Source organism: Aythya marila (assembly GCF_965140915.1).
Source record: "Aythya marila genome assembly, chromosome: 3".
In the NCBI taxonomy this organism is placed as follows: Eukaryota; Metazoa; Chordata; class Aves; order Anseriformes; family Anatidae; genus Aythya; species Aythya marila.
Genome location: NC_139044.1, coordinates 7,221,751 through 7,242,893, shown reverse-complemented (window position 1 = coordinate 7,242,893; position 21,143 = coordinate 7,221,751). Strand labels below are relative to the sequence as shown.

General features: G+C 35.5%; 1 protein-coding gene across 9 annotated transcripts in view; it reads right to left on the bottom strand.

Annotated features, from left to right (window-relative positions):
• CCDC88A (coiled-coil domain containing 88A) overlaps window positions 1-21,143 on the bottom strand; it is a 76,829-nt gene that overhangs the window by 30,219 nt on the left and 25,467 nt on the right. For all 9 annotated transcript variants that reach the window (XM_082757444.1, XM_082757436.1, XM_082757439.1 and 6 more), the window contains exons 5-15: window positions 20,538-20,607; window positions 16,085-16,143; window positions 14,416-14,499; window positions 13,967-14,107; window positions 12,606-12,775; window positions 9,113-9,194; window positions 7,631-7,789; window positions 4,864-5,010; window positions 3,671-3,815; window positions 2,718-2,902; window positions 391-528 (exon numbers count right to left, since the gene is read on the bottom strand). In XM_082757444.1, the coding sequence (XP_082613570.1) occupies window positions 391-528; window positions 2,718-2,902; window positions 3,671-3,815; window positions 4,864-5,010; window positions 7,631-7,789; window positions 9,113-9,194; window positions 12,606-12,775; window positions 13,967-14,107; window positions 14,416-14,499; window positions 16,085-16,143; window positions 20,538-20,607 (1,380 nt within the window). The remainder of the gene's footprint in view (window positions 1-390; window positions 529-2,717; window positions 2,903-3,670; window positions 3,816-4,863; window positions 5,011-7,630; window positions 7,790-9,112; window positions 9,195-12,605; window positions 12,776-13,966; window positions 14,108-14,415; window positions 14,500-16,084; window positions 16,144-20,537; window positions 20,608-21,143) is intronic.

Sequence of the window (21,143 nt, the reverse complement as noted above, 5' to 3'; positions counted from 1 at the left end):
GCTGTAGTTCTCAGTAGTACTCCAGCATTACTTCAAACACTGACCATCTGCCTGGAATTTGTTTTCCTCCACTGAGAGGTGTTTGGCCTAACTTCAAAGTTCCCAATTTTCTGTTTTGGCTGTGCTACAACCTCTAAGCAACTACAACAAATGCATAGCTCATGAAAACCACAGAAGCGTTACTAAATACTAAAAAGTCCTAAAACTAACAGTAAAGCCTCAGCTTAAAATGAGTCATGACTCTCCCTGGCTGCAGGTCTTATACAAACTATTTTGGTGCAGGTAAATCCTTTTGGCAAATCTGCTACAACTGCAATCCGTTTATGCCTATAGAGAAGTACAAAAGGAGAACAATACAAGGCTGCATTAACATTTAATTCTGTTACTCACTTGTCGCTCTGAGTTTTCTCGAAGTGCCTCAAGTGTCTTTTCAAGCTGTGTTTTCTCCTTCATCAAATCCTTACTCAAATTTTGACTGTTCTGCAGACTTTGTTTCTCTTGGCTGATTTCATTCTCTAGTCCTTCAAGCTAGAGGAAAAGAAATAATTTTTTAAAAACCTACTTGAAAATGATCATAGGATTACTCTTAGCTGGGTTGAAGGGAGTCTTATAAAAATAAGTTTAACAAGTTAAAGGAATGAATAACACGAAACCTTCTATTCTCTGAAACAATCTCTTTTAGCAAAAAATTACTTCTAACAGCATTTTCTCTCCTGGTTTAGAAAAAAAAATATATCTATAAGCAACTTTTTAATTTAAAAAAAAAATGGTCAGATTTTATTAGGATTGGGATATTTCCCCAAGCATCCTTTTAAAAAAGAAAAAATATATATTTCAGTGAGGCTTATGCTGCTACTCAACCTCTCTTTCAATTTAAAAGGGCTGAGCTGAATGTTATTTCATCTTAAACACTTCAAGAGATACTTATGACTTCAATACACAGGTTTGTTTTGTCAAATGGTTACAACTCCGGTAATGTCACTGGACAGCAAAATTGTTTACAGGTGAAAGTCACCAAGTGTGATTTTTCTGTCACATCCAAGTCAAAATTAGTAACTTGGAAGCAACGTACACATTAAACAATCATCTGCTGGAAAGATTATATTCTATTTCAACCCACACTCCACATTTCCCAATGCTAGAGGAGTCCAGACGTAAATCATACTACGAGCAGGGCACAGTATTTCTAGAAAGAAATTATCTAAATTATACCTTAACTTGCTGTTAAAAAATAGTAAGAAATAAACATCACAGAAAGATGGCAGAATAGAATTTGTTATTTCACAGAAGAATTTATTGGTTGCAAGTAGGCAAAGAGCACGACATCAGTTAAGTCAGAACCTAAAGGGTTTTGCTTAGGATGAGAACACTAATGTTTGACCAGTCTTCCACTTCCCTCTCCCTCCAAAATTAAGATTGTCCTGATCCCTTGCTTAACAGAGCGATGCATCTTTTACGGGGATATTGGTACCTTCGTTGATTTTTTGCAAAGGAGAAGGAACTGGCTCAATCACCTAGGCAGAGAAGCAGTCAGACACCCTGTGGGAACCAAATTTATCCACAGACTGTCCAACTGTCTCAGTTGGTCTGTCTGCTAACTCGACACCGAGGGTAGAGTTCCTGTGGTCACTGTGTCTAGCTCATTTTAGTGTGGTGTAGACTCTGTATTAACAGTTTGCTTGAAGAGAAAGCACGTCCAAATAGAAACAGACTATGCACAGAAGATCCATAATAAACATTTCATTCAACTTCACACATTTTGCTGAAGTAGTCACAATGCAGAACAATGTTTTTTAGGATCAGCTGAGAAAAAGGACGTGTTGCCAGACATCTGAAGTTGTAAGAACAGTATCAGACTATTATGAAGACTTACTACTGCTTGTTTCTTAAACCTGTTCCCTTCCTTTGTACTCTCCTAACTGTCTTCCTTGTATTGTACAAAATCTCAAAGCAGCACACAGGCTGCTGCTGCAAAAAAGCATATTTTTAAGAAATTAGGAATAGCATGAAAGTATAAAATAGAGATTTTTATTATTATTACCACCTCTTCTTCTATCTTCAACAATAATCTAGTGTCTGACATCGGTATTTCAAAAACTTCAGACATTTCACTCCCCTGTAGTCTCTATTTTTTTTTTTTTTCCAATTTTTATTCCCTATAATAATCATTGACTGAATTATATGACCTGATATATGATTTGTAGAGTAAAATACTGTAGACCAGCACAGATATATCTGAGTAATTTTCTTCATTCACTTGCTCATCAATTGCCCATCTTCTCTCTTTTCTCAGTAATGCACAACGACATGACCAAATTTTCTGCATAGGTGAATACTGGCTGATATCTCTATGTAAACACACTTTCCCCTGCTTAATAATTACAAAGTTAAAAATAATTTTATCAAGCGTCATAAAATATTCTTATTATTCACTGTCCCTACATTAATACACCGATTTTCTTCCTTAGTGATTTAAGCGCTTTCTGAATAAAGTGATCATGTATTAATGAAAAATAATTAAGAATAGAAAAAAAGATCCTGCAGAAGTTGTATTCTTTTTTACTCTAAGTTTATAAGCACCATAACACTATTTAGACACTAGCAATATTTGCTTTATTCAAAATAATGGCAATTTATAAAGTTACCTGTTAGAAGTAAAACAGCAAGCAACATTAGGCAACTAACACACGATAATTCAAACATACACTGGTGAGTACCTTTTTGTTAAGTCTTTGGTTTTCCTTTTCCATTTTCAGAATCCTTGAACTACTGTCTTCTACAGAACCCACTGTATTTTGTAATTCTTCCACTGTCTTCAGCAAACTTTGGTTTTCCATTTCCAACTTCAGTAATCTGCTTGATGTCAGTTCATTCACTTCATGACCAAGTGATTTCTGTGGCACTATTAAAACACCATTTAAAAAAGTAATTTAAACTTATTATTACCTGGAGTTCTTCACAGACAGACTTTGAATTTTTAGAGTTAGGGGATTTAGAAGCCTATGATGATCCTGCAATGCTTTTCTGTTGAATAGGGCTAGTTAGGATCTATGACCCATTTTCCTTACCCAACAGATAATACTACATACGCATAGAAATAAATGTCCTACACATCCTACAGCTCCTAATCACGACAGAGATTTCCTGCAACTGAACATATCTTCCCGAATTGCCTCAAATCCTTTGTATGCAATCCAGTTATGACCAAGCATTCTATACTGGAAGGGTCAAAATTTTTTCCATAGATGTTTCTGCAAACAACTACTCCGAGAAACCTCAACAAATCTTTAATAATTTTGAGAATAGTAAAGCAAGAAGATTCCCAACCTGTACTACAGAGTATAGATGCTTGAATGGCAACCCATTTTAACTCCACGGTTTTTATGGGTTATACATCTCTGTTTAAGTGAACAAGAATTACAGGAACAGAAATTTTTAATTTAGTGTCCACCTCCATGGATATACATGACTGAGTAAACAAACAAGAACCAACTAATCACAACAAAAAAAGATAACAAACCAAACGAAACAACCCTAAAACTGCCACCTTTCTCCAGAGGACAAAAATCCTGTACTACACAGATCAGGAGCTGTAAATTCCTAATACTGCCCCACTTCCATCTTTAAATTTTTTCACCTTTTAGCAGTTTGCAAGTATTACTATGCTTACCTTCAGAAATTTCAGTAGTCCTATTTATCTGTTCAAGTTCCCAGCCGAGATGCAACGATTCATCCATACTTTGTTTCTGAGCCATTTCTAGAGTCATATTTTCCTCCATGAGTTCTTCAATCTTCTTTCTGTCCATATCACGCTCCTTAAAAATTACGTCAAGTGTAACTTTAGAAAAAGCTATGTCTCAACATGCACCACTTTTTATACTATCAGGTATACCACAGACAAATGCAAAGTGATTTGTTAATGCACAGTGAGACAGGGAAGAAAAACAAAATTATGGAGGACCTAGAACAACAGCATGACAGTGAAGTAAAATATGCAGAGAAGAACTTCTCAACATAACCTATGGATATGACTCCATTTGGTCTTTTTCAAAGTTCACTTCTCTCAGAATATTAGGAAAGAAAAGTACACATAATAAGCACAGCTTTGTAGCACACACAAAAAACAAGCACATACAGAGAAACAAAATTTAATCTTCTCTAGACTACCATAATACTACTATAATACAAAAAGCTGTAACAGGACTAGGTCCACAATGAAAGAGTCTCATCCAACTCTTTCCCAGTCCCTCTCCCAATACATGCTACTTTTACAGAAACTAATTGCAGCTATAAAAATCTCAAAAATTCCAGAAAATAAAAGCAAATAGGGGGTGGCAATCTCTTGACCCTTAAGAAAAACTTATTAAACACAACTACAACAACATACAAAAATAAACACCCACCCACAAAACTGGCAAATCACAATCCTGTATTTTACAATATTTAATTCTGGTGGAAGAAAGAGTTAAAAACAGAAATTATTTTGGGACAAGCATTCTGAAAAATATGTCACTATATTGCTAGAATTTGGAACACAAATTATCTCTTTTATCCAAGTATTTAAGTGACAACAAACCATCTTCAGCTCCAAAAGATTTGATCCCATCCTTCTTACTAGTGAGTCTCTATATGCCTTATCATCATATTTTAGCTATCTTATTAAACACTGTATTGTCTTTGCGATTTTTACCTCCCTAGGCAGAACCAAGACTGCTGTAGGAAAGCCTATGTGAAAAATGTTTAAATTAGGACAGAACTTCCTCTTCTCCCACGCCATTTCAACCACAATGCCTTATTTTATTAGAAGTGCAAATAAACTGCATAGAATATCAGTGGTCTTTTTCATCCTCCATTTACACTTACCATCTCCATATCATGTAATTTAGCTTTTAATTGTAGATTCTCTTTTTCTAACTCATGTAATTTATCCGAACGGGCTCGTGTCCCCTCCAGCTGATCTTCCAACATTGTCTTTGTTTCTAGCAACACTTGATTGTCTTCCTTTAGCTCCTAAGAGAGCAACAACAACAACAATTAACATAGTTTGATGCTACCTGGTTTTAGAAATGCTGAAACATTCTTTTCAAAGCTGTAACAGACACTTTAAAAACAGATTTACAGCAATTTCATATAAATGTAGCTTACAGAAAAATTTACATAACCTGAGAAAAACAAAAAAGAGAGAGAAAAGCACTAAGAATAAATAAGCTGTCAATAATCACAATCGAACAATCTACTGGGTGGCATCCCTGCCTATGGCAGAGGGGTTGCAACTAGATGATCATTAAGGTCTCTCTAACCCAAGCCATTCTATTATTCTATGAAACCATAAATATCTCTGTGATTTGAGATGTAACCTGGAAAGATGCACTGCAAGTGCATGGACTACAACTAAAAGGCTGACTTGAAATGAAAGTTAAAGGTCTGAGGTTTAAAAAAAAAAAAAAAAAAAAAGCAACAGAAAGTATTTTGCATACCACATATTTGAATTGTGGAATTTATTGCCCTATGATTGCTAAGATGAAAAAGCTTACATGTGTTGAGAAGTTATTTAATTTAAAGAATCATCTAGGTTGGAAGCGACCTCCAAGATCACCTAGTCCAACCTCTGACCTAACACTAACCAGCCCTCCACTAAAGCATATCACTAAGCTCTACATCTAAACGTCTTTTAAAGACCTCCAGGGATGGGGACTCCACCACTTCCCTGGGCAGCCCATTCCAATGCCTCACAACCCTCTCAGTAAAGAAGTTCTTCCTAACATCCAACCTAAAACTCCCCTGGCACAACTTTAGCCCATTCCCCTCGTCCTGTCACCAGGCACATTGGAGAACAGACCAACCCCCACCTCTCTACAGCCTCCTTTAAGGTACCTGTAGAGAGCAATAAGGTCGCCCCTGAGCCTCCTCTTCTCCAGGCTGAACAAGCCCAGCTCCCTCAGCCGCTCCTCGTAGGACTTGTTCTCCAGACCCCTCACCAGCTTCGTCGCCCTTCTCTGGACTCTCTCAAGCACCTCCATGTCCTTCTTGTAGCGAGGAGCCCAAAGCTGAACACAGTACTCGAGGTGCGGCCTCACTAGAGCCAAGTACAGGAGGACAATCACCTCCCTAGCCCTGCTGGCCACACCGTTTCTGATACAAGCCAGGATGCTGTTGGCCTTCTTGGCCACCTGAGCACACTGCTGGCTCATATTCAGCCGACTATCCACCAATACTCCCAGGTCCTTCTCTGCGAGGCAGCTTTCCAACCACTCCTCTCCCAGCCTGTAGCTCTGCTTGGGGTTTTTGTGCCCCAGGTGCAGGACTCAGCACTTGGCCTTGTTGAACCTCACACAGTTCATCGATAAAGATATGATTGGGGATATTGTATCATATCATGGCTAGACAACAGATCTGTATGGTGAAGATCTGGAGGTTACCACAGATCACAATGTTTTGATCTTGCTTCTTGAGTTTTAAGCAAGGTATGAATTACGACAGAACCCAGAAAACAGAAAAACACACCTTATAAGGCAGAATGCTGTAGGGCAGTAGAGCATAAAGAAGTAGGAGAGAGGACATGTGACATGTCTCAGTCTTCATGTGACATGTCTCAGTCTTCAGAGAAGAAAAAAAGTTGCTATGAAAGGTTGTGGATACTTCACTGCTCAGGTCTTAAAAAACAGATGAATGCCAAGCTTTTGTTTGGAGTGGTAGAGGTATATAAAAAGTATCTAATTTTTTAAAAGCTGGACTGAATGAATTCCTGAGACACCCATCCAACCTTGTGACTCTAAGAATCCACATTAAATGTAAAAATTGCATAAAATAATATTCTGCAACTTTGCATTGTAGTTTAGCCTAGTATCTTGTCTGCTTTTGGATCATTTTTTCCCTAAAGAAAGATCTTCAAACTAGTTATTATTCATACCAATTATTTTTTCCAATAAACATTCATTTCAGGTTCTCCCCACTTTTCTAGGGGTCGTATTCTTTAATACACATCTTGAAATTTCCTTAAAACTTTCATTAGCTTTGACTACCACAAGTAATTGTTTCATTCCCAAATCCTACCATCCTCACATTTGCCCAACAAATTTGCTATTTACAGACAGAATGAATGCCTAATAAAACCCTGCATGTTGATGATTTCTTAATTAATTCAAAACGAATTTAACGATCTCCTGTCTGGTCAGTGCATCTTTTTTAGCATGCTTATCCATAGAATGTTGTCATTCTATACTCATTTAGTATTTGCTGAGCCACTATTTCTTCAACACTTTATTTAGAAATCTGCCTTGTGTGAGAAGACTTACACAAGAGAAAAGAGTTATTATATTTACAGTATATTGTTAATCAACTCCCTCTCTGGCTTCCTCGTCATGTAGTATATATCATAAACCGAGGTTCTCCGATTGGTCTTGCCAGCTTGGAGTTATGGTGAATTCTGCTGATTTCAAATGAAACTGCATGGGATTAGACACATGGGTCTTATGTAAGAATTGTAATTTATGATAAAGACCGATTATTTACATATCCCAGAGTAAGAAGCTATGAAACATTGGGACGTGGAAACAGTGTAAGTCAAAGTAACTTTAAAAAAGCCACAGGAAACAAAAAATATGGCTATTCAGTATTTTCTGTAATATACCTCCACTCTAGCTTTGTAGAATTCAATATCATGCAGCCTCTCTTTATACCGGCTGACTTCACTTTCAAGCTTGTCGACTCGAATTGCCTTCTCACGAAGAGCATCTAATTCATCTCTGTACACTCTGGCAGAACGGGCCTCTGAGAGTAAATTCATGTTCTAGAAAACATAGAAATTAAAGAAGAGTATTAAATCCCATAAACATTTTCTCCATGCTCATTGATACATGGTTAGACCCTTTACCTCTTCACAATGCTTAAAAGTGTTTAAAATAGCACTGCTGTGGTCACAGAAATATACAAGTACACAATTCTAAAAATCCTTTGAAGATTTTGATAAATTTCACAGACTTGACTGCTGTTATTTTTTAACTACCATTCTGCACATGTACTAGAAATATATAAGCATGGAGTATGCTTTTACTTTAAATGTATTACATTAAGAACTAATATTCGTAATGTATCTTGCATGAAAAAGACTTTCATCACAGCAATTGACTTTTACCACAGCAACTTCATAATTAAAAAAAGTATCAGTATCTCTTGAATACTGACTACAGGCTACTAAAGCAAAGCAGGATTTTAAAAGTCCATAAAAAATTAGGTAAAAAAAAAAAAAAATCACCTTTGGTAAATAGTGTTATAACAATCAACTTTTATTAAGATTTAATCTTCGTAAATCTAAATCTCTGGAATATTTCTCTATGAAAACAGAGAAAAATACTTGAGTGCAGAACTGTTATTTTCTGTAACCATTGTTTACACACATAAACAATAAAGTATGTTACCAAGCTGAGGTTCACTAACATCCCAGTGAGGTCATTTGCTGTACATTATGTACAAATTTTTAATTTTTAATTTAATAATAATTTAATAAATTTTTAATTTGTACATAATTTAGGAATTCAGACACAGAACATTTTTACAAATGTTTTTCTCATTGAAAGGGAGATGACTATTTCTGACTTCCTGTTCAAACCTCAGGTACCTGCATGGAGAAATTCTAATCTCTAGTTGCTCAATAATTAAAGATGAGTATTGACCGCCAACCTGGATGAATATTTATTTGTCAAATAAATGTGAATCGTGCTGTCCCTTATTACCTACACAGATTCAAAGTATAAAGAAAAACAGCCAAAATTTGAGTGGACTGTTTTTAAGAAAAACTACGCACATGTATACTTACAGGATATGGTAGTGGTAAATATCTTGAACATGGAAATTAAAAAAAATGTTAGAGAAGAAACAGTAACCCAATTCAGAATTTTCTACCAGCATACTAGTCTAAATAAATTTGGAAATTATACAAGCTCATGTTCAGAGTATAAAAACAAAATATATTTTTAAAAAGCATGAAAACTACTTCTTATTACCATATATGATAAAAGAAACAAATAATATTGTTCTGGAAGTGGCAATTTGTTTTAGCCCGCAGTTTTTTTAAAAAACAAACAAACAAACAAAAGATTTACAAAGCCCATACCTCTTGCTGAAGTCTCTTTAGCTCGGCTTCCATCTGTTCAAGTTCTTGTTTACAGTCAAGCAACTGCTCAGTCTTTTCCTCACTAAAAAAATACGAAACACAGTTAAACACGACTGCAAAACTTCCTAACTATCACCTTGTTTGAGAACAAGGTACGGGATTAAATAAACAAAGTCTCAGTGAATATTAGTATCTCATGGACATCACGCTTAGGTATGCATTATGCTGCAGGTATTCTCCAGGTTATAGCCTATATCTAATCTTTTTAATTCAGACAGGTTTTCTGTAGTTCTTTAAACTATTCACTATTTCTTACTTATGCAATTATTTTTGTGATAAGGAATATCTTTGTTTAAAAGAAAAAAAAACAGGAGAACACAAATGAGTGTGCACCAGGAGATTCCAGAAGTAAACTCAGAATAACTTCAAAATACGTATTCAAACAGTCCAGATATTTTTCTAGCAGCACCACAGTGACCACCATGCCACACATGAGGTAAATCAATCCAGTTTTAAAAAGCACTTTTATACTTCTGGGTTTTTTTTTGTTTGTTTGTAAAGAACTAAGCTTTTCAGGTGTCTTTACTCACTAAAAGTAGATATTGCTCAATAACCTGATTTTATGAAAAGCAGCCTCTTTTAGAATGAATTTCAGTTTTATGGAAACAATGCAGTGTTTGGACTCATATTCTTAACTTCCAGCTAATGCTAATTTCTCAATGCTCAGAAAATGAGTTATTTAAACAATGAGTAAATGCAAAAGAAATATTTAATTATCTCAAGGACAGAATAAGTAATGTTCAATATTACAGAAGTAGAAAATACAGAAATACAAAATAAAGAAGTAGAAAAGGGGGAAATAAGAATTTAGTAAATTGAAATATATAATACAATCTAGAAGTATCCCTGTCAAAAAAAAAAAAAAAATAACAACACTTGTTTTAAACAAAACTGAAACAATCTGGCTTGGAAAAATAAGTCAATCTCACAGTGAATGACCTTTTTGCAACCACGCATTATTTCAAAAAGGTCTTTGACAGCCTATAGGTATGCAGAGGTTCATCTATATATAGCTCACTGACTGCAACATCAGTGTCCACAGCAGTTATCAAAGGTCTTCCTCTACACGGGTGTTCAGAAACAATAAAGAAATATAAATGCATTCCGTATTACCTTAGGTTATTATAGCTTCACTATTAACATTCATGGTCCAATATTATTGTTTTATATCAAAAACCACAGGACTTAATACAGAAAATTAGCTGTGTTAACTTCTAATTCTGGAATTTCTAGACCACAAGCCTCAAATCACTCCATGCATCCAAACATTGTATATGGCATCACAAAAAAAACCTAATCTTTCCAGATTTTTTGTATGAAATTGTATTAGCTACAGTGCATATTAAACCAGATAGGAAGGATCACGGCCAAAATGATGTTACAAGTAAATTTTAAGCTGACTATTTTTCAACTCTGGAATGAACCTATTTTTAAATGTATCAACAACACTTAATAGCAAATGCTACAGACAGAATTTAATTTACCAAAGTCTAGTATTTTAAATGTACTGCTACACATAAAGGAAATTTATTTACGAATTGAATTCAAATAGAGTGCAAAATGTGAAACGTTCCGAGCCATCACTGTTGCCCTAATTGCATGCTTCAGCTACAGACTAGAGAGGATTGTACTAAATTATACAGAACATACCAGTGTTCACTGTTTAGGCTATCTATTAACTGTCAATCAAACTAATAACAGCAATTTTTTCACTAATTTTCTTGGTGCAGCTGTTTATAGAATATCCTGGGCGGGCTCATTTCAGTAGACACATAATAATACAGACATCAGGGGGAAAGAAAAAAAGCTATATCTTTTTGTCCTCTATTCTTCATAAAAACCAAGATGTAGTGGGGGAAGGGGATTCTCTGAGTAAATCAGCCAGATACTTCATCCAGCCAGCTAGAGATTATCTGATCAACAAACTGATAAGGGCAGACTGATGAGCTGGTAATTTTAACTTATGTTACTTTCAACTCTTAATTTTACCTGTCTTGTCTCCCCACTAGATGCACTGGATTAAAAATCTCTAATTAGGCTGTTTCCATTCTATATAAGTTACTTACATACACATTAAGTTTCTTTAAATTTAGCTTCTGTAATTTTAAGTTTAAACTGCACCTTTCATTCTAGAAAAAAAAAATATTACATATTGCTATACGGAAAATCAAATTCTCCCACTCTCCCACTATTGTTTTTCTCTTTAACTCTTCCCAATAGCTCAGGTTTGTTCCTAGATTCTAAGGACCCTGAATCTGTTGTCTTCATAAAACAGAAAGAATAAGAAGGTTTTAATTAGAATACGAAAACAAGGAAACACATCTTTGTTACAGTGAGACTGATTTTTCTCAGTACTTGGACTAGGCGAAGGAAGGTGTAACCCCTTAGCTAAAGAGTCACCACCAGAGGGAGAAGGCAGCACTCCCTAACTGGATGAACCTAGCACGCTGGAAACTAAGAAACTCTACCTAACCCCACCTAAAACATTTACTCACATTGCAATTTATATCCTCCATTGCCATAAATAACCACTTCCTGACACTGAACTCAAAGCTTGTTCTACTGTTTAGGTCTGCAGTGGGTAAAGAGGTTTAGTGGAATTAGATTTGCTTCATTTAAATTTGTAGAGTGGCATGCCAGACCCAAGTAAGGAACAGTTATTGAGAGGCATAAAAAAAAAATGGGTTGTGCAGACAACCACAGAAAAAGTCTTCCACACAGAAATAAATGAAGAGAGTAGGGACTGGAAATTACTCTAATGAGTGATTTTTTACTATCTGCAACAAATTAAAATGTTTTGTAAAACATGAATGAATCAGGTGAGTATTTCTTACTATATTTCCAAAAACAAACAGGTAACTTATTTATGCTGCAAATAAGCAGCATAAACACTACAAACACTACAGCACCATCTCCTTTTAAGTATGATGTTTTTGCTACTATTCCTTGAGCAATCAAGGACACAGCTCTTACTTTCAGTTCTTACTTGCCTGCCCCCTAAAATATCCTTGCAAAAATACTCTCTTAAAAAACATATATGCGTACAGGTACATTAAAGCCACAGTCAAACACACATTACTGACCCAGAAGAACAGAGGAGGCACACAGAACTTGCCTCTCAAACAGTACGGACACTACGTGTAAAAAAAAGCAATACCGCATTAGATTAGTTGTGCATTGTTAAGATGCACTCAGATGAAAAGCTGCGTTTGTCACAGTGGTCCACAAAAAAAGCTTACATGCTAGAAATACACATTGTGGGGTGCAAGAACTTAAAAAGGCATTCTAAACGCAAGAACTTAAAAAGGCATTCTAAACCATAATTTAACATTTGAAAAAATGAAGAATTTATTTCTAGAGCATTACTGTTGCATGACAGAAGCATTTTAAAACTACAACTCTCAACACGCATCTGTACCCTGCATGTACTCACAGCTCTTGTCTAAGCCTTCTTATCTTTGCTTTGGCATCTGCTAGCTCTACTGACAGGTGCTGCCTGCTTTCGGTGCGTTTCATGCCAGGAGATCCACAAGGTGACTGTGCTGCTGATGCATGAGGTAGAAAACGGAGGGAGTCCCGTTCTTCTGAGAGTTCTATGATAGTCTAATAAAGTAAAATATTAATAGAAAAATATGAGTTCTGCAATAGAAGAAGTTAGAAGTCCTACATACACCTCTGTACCTAAAGCAAGTCTTATATAGTCACAGCTATTCAACGCTAAGTTTGGGGTATTCTTAAACTAATCAAATTTGGACTTAAGCCCACAAAAATTATCAGTGCCCAGAATGGACTGGGCAATGAAATGGCATGTATTCCTTGAAAAAATACCAATCTCTAAATAAAGAATAAACATAAAGAAACTGGTGTTATTCAGTGAGCACCAGCATCCTTGCCAGCTGAATAAAGCATCAGACATATAGGAGTATTCCTATTTGATCATATAAAGAAAGGTGTTATCCTAAAATGAAAATCTCTTCTACAGTAAAGCTACGGGTAGGGTTTTGAGCAACCTGGTTTAGTAGGAGGTGTTCCTGCCTACGGCGGGGGGTTGGAATTAGATGGTCTTTAAGGTAAGTTTCAATCCAAACCATTATGTGATTCTATGATTCTGTTTCTCCTTTGCTTTGCTAAAAAGGATTACCACACATCCTCTCCCCTTGTTTTTAAGTTTCTGTTTTACTGTGAACTGGACAAAATTGGTAACTGTCACAGAAGTACTTGGAGTAATTACAACATTAACATATACCCATGCTACCTACTGTGAGGCAAATCTGAGACCCTGAAGATGAATCATAACTTGTACTTTTTAAAAAAAAATACAGTTCAATTTCTTGATTCTCACACTGTACAATGACCACTTCATGATAAGCTTGTGAAACCTCCCCTCCTAGTATGGATTCTGCTCCAGTTCACTCCAAGTTGTATGACACAGTAACACAACAGGCATCTCTCAGTGACTGGCATGCAAACAGATAGGTTACGGATTCATGGAGTCTTCAGCTGCTACAACTCTGGATTTTCTGTTTATAACCACACGTGAATGTTATTTGAAGGTGTCTCAAACTGTTTATCTGACAAAGATCATCTGCTACTATCTCTTCTAGTCTGTCACAGCATTCAACAGCCAGTATGCATGCACACTGTAACCACCTGCAACAACTTTTTGGCAGTAAGGAGCCCTCATTTAAATACACTAATGGAGTATACATTGATTTATTAGTTCTAAAAATAGTAGCTTTATCATTTTCTAAGTCATTTTTTGTATTTCACTTAAGCAATAAAGCACATCTGTACCTCTGAGTGCTTATCTCTTTCATCTATAAGTCTTTTCAAATGTAATGCCATGTTTTTCAAGAGAGGTTCAACATATTCTTGTGTCAATACAATGACCTCCATCCACTGCAGATCAAACACATTTTCTTGATTATGAGTTACCTGCACAAAACAAAGTGAAAGAGAAAAAGCATCCTCTTTAAAACTCTACGGGTTAAATTCCCAGACAAGGTATGGAAAAAAATATTTATGAAGCTATTCCATTACATTCAGTTTATCTACATGAAAGATGAAAGCAGTAATCGTACTTCTGGCAAAACAAAAAAGCAAAAGGTGACTATAACATACTGCATACATGAGATTAGAATTATTATATCATTAGAATTATTATTAGAACAAATGCAATTAACCTGCTCACAACACAGTATTCTACCGCTAAAAAATAGAAAAGCACAAAAATGACTACATACCTCTTGAATATGGGCTGCAACAGCTGCTCTTGTGTCAAAATCCAGACACTGGATACTTTCAATGAATTCTTCTTTTTTCTGACACTAAAAATGAATATACATCTATTACATATACACACATATATATTAAATTACAAGTGGTTTCATTCTTCATTTGTATTTCTAAGAGCTAAATATAATAAAGCTGAAATTTCAATAATGACATTACTGAATTATTATCCAATAATTTTCTTGGCCAGTAAAAACTTGGTTTATGCCACATTGTAGTAGTTATGATGACCTTCAACATGATAAAGAAAAAACAGCTACGGAAATGGTGGCCAGGAAGAAGTTTCATAAAATTTGAACAAGTAGCTATTTTAAGACAAAGTGTTCCGCAAATATTTTTTCCAGTGACCTCCTTTAATACTCACATCACTGATCTGAGTTGTTAAGAATGTATGACTGATCTATTTTTTCATTTTAATTAGCTGAATGGTACCAACCTTCCTAACAAGAACAGCAGTCCATCAGAAAAGTTTATTAAATACGTGATCATAGGAACAGAATATCTCAGACAAATTTCCACCTTGTCATCTATCCTTCACTGATCTTACTGTCACTTGCTCAATGCACAAAGTAGGTTCTCTCACTGAGAGATATAACCTACTTCCACAAAGAGTTATTACTCAGCTACTATATAGGATAGCTCACTTACAAATTTCCACCTTATCTGCCTTGTGGCCTACTCACTCACCAAGCCTGCAAAAAAGGTGTAACACAAATCCTCACACATAAGCAAATCTTCAAAGCCTAGGCTAGAGTCGTCTAGAAGGTAAAGTTTGCATGGTCATGACCTATTTTAAACTGTAATTTTCCTAGCAAAACAACACAGAGAGCCAATACTGGAAAGATTTGCTTCTTTGCTTGATATGACACACTGGAGTAGTCTGACTAGGGACACTCATACAGTTCAGATGCATCCTCATACAGTAAAGATCACACACATACATCTCTTCCACACCTATGGGAACTAGCAATATGAGCAATGAAGGTTGGTTTTGGTTCACAATTCACTCCTCTTATTTTTGAAATCCTAAGCAAGCAAACAGTTATTGTGCAGGTTAGCATTATGGACTTGGAATTTGTTTCCAAAGACTTAAGTGGGACCGCTCCTAGCTTAGGCCCTTGATCATCAATTCCAAAACAGATACAAAGCAACAGTAACCCCACCAAAATACTCTAGCTCTAGACCTCAAAGGTCTTAAAATATACAACCACTCTCTCACTCATTCATCGTGCTTACATTATAAATTGAAGTCATCCACAAACTTTAAAGAAACAGAGTAGGCAGAATTAATTCAAACTGTTTCAGTAAGATAAAAGAAAGAATTCTTTGGTTTTTTACTATTTTATTCCTTTGTTTACAGTATCTGAGGTAAATTAACAACATTACAATTAATAAACAATTAGAAATCCTACAAAGTTTGCCATATTCCTACAGTAATACATAAGGGGTATATGGTTGTAGCCATTTTAACTGACAGAACATCCAGATTTTCAAGGGTATTACCACTAAAGAAAGAAAGGTCACAGTTACATGCAACCTCTGATATTAAAATAGTAAGATTAGAAGTCATTAACACTTAAACTATTCCAAACAAATGTAAACGTAATTATTTAAACTTACCTGAACCGCACACCCAAGTAGCAGCAGGAGTAGTTTTTTTATTTCTTCAGTACCTGGCTCTAAGTAAAGAACAAGAATAAAAAACAGTAGATGTAATATAGCAATTTGAGCGCTTCTTCCTCTACCCCTCAGAAAGCATCATTTTTTCATCATTTTCACATAATTTATGTTAACTCAATTTAGAAAATAAAGACAAATAAAACCCCATCTTTCCAGCTTCTGCCTTAGTCCTTTTTGCCATTTAATTGCCAACTTTCAGTGCTTACAAACAGCTTAACATCCAGAACAGAAAAAGCAACATTTCAGCCCATCACACAGCAAAACTCAAGTGATATTTTCAGAAGTGTTATGGATACCTACAATCAAGTTTTCAACTGTAATCTCATGTATCTCAAGATATGTGCAAAAGCGCTTAAATTATTTGCCACCCTTGAGCTGTAATAGTTAAGTGACAGGTTGATTTAAATTATTTCATAAAGCTTCATGAGATACTACATTGGATACTCATGTGCACATCTAAAAATGAAAAAGTATTGCCAAATCTGGCCTTAAAGCATCTTAATCTCTTAAAAAAGGCTTAAACCAAAGAACTCTATTTACAGGTTAGTAAAAATACATTTTACACTCAAAATATATTATAGCCTGCCATAAATCAAACACTTTAGGATGGCGAAATAGCTCAGACTACTTGGATTAAACTCTACAGGGCCATACATCATTTTGCATTACTGAAACATTAAACACTGTCCACTGAATTATTATTATTTTATTATGAATTAAAAATATTATGAATAAAAGCATTTCACATCTTTTCTATGATATATTCTGAGCTTATTTTGTTCTTAGCTAACAAGACAGAAGCTATGCTGCCACACATCATAATGCTGGGTTGGGCTAGAAACCTAACTCTTATTCCACAGGGAAGCTCTGCAACATAGCTGGTTTAACTACCACAGACAACAACAGATTGGCTTCAAATAAACACTATGGTCAATGTCTAGGATGTAGTAAGGTATGCATACACATCCTTGAACCTGACCTAAGTTACTGAAATCCCATTTTTAAAGGGCTCGGTGATCATAGATGATCTCGTATGATCATAAGATGGTGATAATCTTGGGAAAAAAAAAAAAAAAAAAAAAAAAAAACTTGATCAGAATCTTCTTTTTGAAATGTTGTCCTTTGATTTGATCCACTAGAGCATTTTGTAGGTGGTACAAATTTTAAATCCTTCTTAAAAAGTTACAGATATGAGGTAATCTTCATCAAATGAGGAAATTAAAAAGAAATCAAGAAAAAGCGAAAAGGATGCAAAACCCTTGAGAGACAGATGCTAAGCTTCTCCAGTTCTCTGTGCACTATAATACTAAGAGCTTTCTCCAACACTGACTCAACCTGTTTCTTTTAGAGGAAGACATGCATAATCCCAAAGAAGAGGTAACACTTACATTTTTCAAAATCAAAGGTTTGTCAAGTAGATATATGGCAAAGAACACAAAGTCAAGCAGGAGATCATTAATCATTTGATAGACTTCTTGTATCCCAAAAATTTGAGCTGTGAAAGTCTTTTACACAGAAAACACCAGTGAACATGTGTCATAAGAAACACACTAGTTCAGCTAAAGAAGCGGAATTCCACCTGGCTGCCTATTTTAATCAATAAAGATTGAACAGAATATTGTGATAGAAGGAATTCACCTCAGTGTCTCACACACTAAGTTCATTTATCCTAATAAACTTATCTCACTTCTTTCAAAGCAATTCCTGAGCTCCTCTTAGATGCTCATTTACACACTGGCTCAGCATCTCCCACTGGCTTTTAAAAGCCTACCTGAAGACTGCTCCCATATCTCTCCCCTACATTCCCTGAAGAAACACAGCAAAATACTGAACAACCCCAGCTTACCACTGCTACCAACCATTCTGTATGTTTTTCTTCCTTTTTCTCCATCACAAATACAGACGTAGATCATTGATACCTCTCTTCTAAACCCTCCAACTTGCTGCTTGAACTTTGTCCCTATCCCACCCTTTGATCTTCCCTACGCTCAATCTTATTTGTGACTTTTCATATCCTCTGCAGCCTTCCATCATCCCCAAGTTTGCTACCTCAGAAATACAAACTGGTCTCAGTCTTTCCTCTTCCCACTTTAAAGAACATTCACCTCTTCATTATCTCATTTATCCTCCTCCTCTTTAATTTAACTTAGCATTTACAGTCAGAGCCTGTACCTCATCTCACCCAGGTTTCTTCTCAAGCTGGCAGCTTGCCATTTGTCTCAGCTAAAATGTTTCTTGATGAAGTCTCTGATGACCTCTTTTTAACCAAAACTCAAATCCAGCATTCTATCTGCATTTTCTTTGATTAGCCAACTGCCTCTGATACAGTCAAAAATGTTTCTCTTCCTGATGCCTTATCTGCTCTCACCTTCTACAATGTCATCTTCTAGAATTTCTCTACTAATCATTCCTTACGTGTAAAGTACTGCAAGTGGGAAAACTGAGACGTTTCTAAGAGAAGCCACAGCTACAGCCTAAGCCTTAGTAGACAAAATCTTAATCACTGCCAGAGAATCTACTTTTACTGTGGCAACTTGCCTTGATGCAGATTTAGAAAACAAGTCTCTCCGAAGGTCACTGACGTTTGATTTTGCTACACTGTCCTGCCAAAAAAAAAAAAAATCCCTATAGGGATGAGGTCTTCTTCAAGTCAACCTGAAGGGCAGTCAACTTGAAAAGGGAAAACATTTTGGATGAAACCCAAAAGAATGGCTCTACCTTTGGTTTCAGTTAAAACTTCATGATGAACTCCAGCAGGAATTTGAAACATCTTCTAGAATCCTGTCCATATACCAGAATTTCTTACAATATGTAGGTTATACTACAGTAAAGTCCGTATTTTCACTCAAATACAGTAACTTTGCCAAAGGAAGCAATACATGCACCAACAGAGATTCTAGCTACCAAACCCCAAAAGCTACAATAGACTTAGCTGAGGTCCTAAAACAGGAAGAAGCTTTCATAAGAACTAAATCATAGATTTCTATGTGTATGTCCGAATACTAAATTCTTTGTGTTTTTGTATTGGTTTTTTATTGTTTTTTTTTTTTTACTAAAATTTCCTATTATGATACACAATGTTAAGATATATTTTGTCTCAGCATCTTAAAGAAAAAAAGAAATTTCATAAAAAAAAAAAAAACAGCATTATAGTCTGTTTTTGTTGTTGTTGTTGTTTGTTTTTTGTTTTTTTTTAAGTCTGCTTTTCCACTACATCTGATTTCTAAGCAAATCCGTGGATTCTTTTGAAAACCTTGGGAAAGCCTGGAATCAAAATATAAAAGCTTTTGGAACAGATGAGACCACACTCGCACTCCTTGGTATATATGACAAATTACATTATCTACACACAGAAAAACTGAAAAGGCTGCGACTTTGGAAGCAAAAGCAGCAATAATTAAAAGCAGAAAGTAAACATCAAGTAAATTAAATCAAGATACCTACATAAACGGAATATATGCAGATGTGATATGGAAAATACCAATGCTATGAACCCTGGAACTGAAAACTGAAGTAGCACAGATGGTTCTTCTTGTCAATGAGGAAAATACTGTCTCACGTACACTGATGCATGGCATATAAAACATATTTGAAAATAAAAAAAATAAAGAAAAAAGAAAAAGAAAAGCCGGGGAAGCTACACAGCCTGTTAGAGTAGTTCCTAACCTCTCTGCTGAGGTGTTAGAACATCAGAAGTAGAACACCTGGGACACATTAGACCCAAGTAAATAAATTCTGCCCAATCCATAGTGGCTCCATGCAGGCCAGGTGTGTCTGCTCCGTGCTTCTGGAATTGAGAGCATGGTGCAGAGATTCCCACGTGGCTGTGGAGAGTCAGCTGGGTCCATACAGGCTAATTTTCTTGGTCTGAAAATTTCAACTCTCAGAGCTGGAAGCAAAGAAGGTGAGGGCATGAAGAAGACAACATCAGTTCAGGGGAGAAAGTAAGAAGGTAACTGTAGTATTTTTCACGTAATGATGAAAGAGAATTTTGGGAAAGGAAACAAAGATTAGCTTTTGGACCAAGTGGGATGCACCGAACTGTCACATTTCTCAAGTATAACTTAAGTAAAGATAGTTGAAAAATATATTAGCTGGGAATACATGAAACATACACTTTGTCCTATCAGTGACTCACTGGTTGCCAGGAAATACACTTCATTTCAGCATGAATCCTAATGACAGCCAGTGCTGAGGTTTAGAAACAACACATTTTTGTCAAGAAAGGACCTTTGGTGTGAACAAAGAAAGCGTTACTCACTATTAAACCATTTGCTAAAAGCACGTATATGATCTGTTGAAAGACTCAACGTTGTATTAACTTTATTTCCAGTGAAATATCACACGTTATTATATTGGTATCAATTTTCACCTTATTTAAAAATAAACTTACCAGAAAAAGGATTTCTGCCTATTATTAACACATTTGGTAAAGACATCACGATCAACTGCTGCAAAGTCTCCTATAAAAGTTAATTAAAATATTATTTAAGTTGTATGTATTGAACAAAAATAAACATTAAACACTAAACTGAAATTAGTACTACACAAGTAGTTTTAAATTACACAGTTCTTAATACACGCATATCCAATACTTACTTATTTGGACTCCAAATGAAAAGCTTGCACTTCTATTATAGAAGAACTACTTCTATTTGTTTTGCTGGTTTGCAAGATCATCTCAACATAGTGAAATCCTCTTGTGGTAAGGAGGTGGCGTACAGATCTTATGCCAACTAGATCTTTTGTCTTAGAATGCAGCAAAATTCCTTCAAATTACCAGCGTTTATGTTTCTCCGAGTAGCTTATTGACAGGTGTTTATTTTGTTTCCTTTAAGTTTCATTTATACAATGAATGATTAACTTCCTCTATTTCATGCCCATTGTCTCAATACCTGGATGTGAAAATTACAGCTTTTTTGATACATTTATGCTGTGACAATCCTGAAGGTACAAAATCCTATTTGCCTGATCAGTCAGTGTTTTAGTTTAAGTCCCA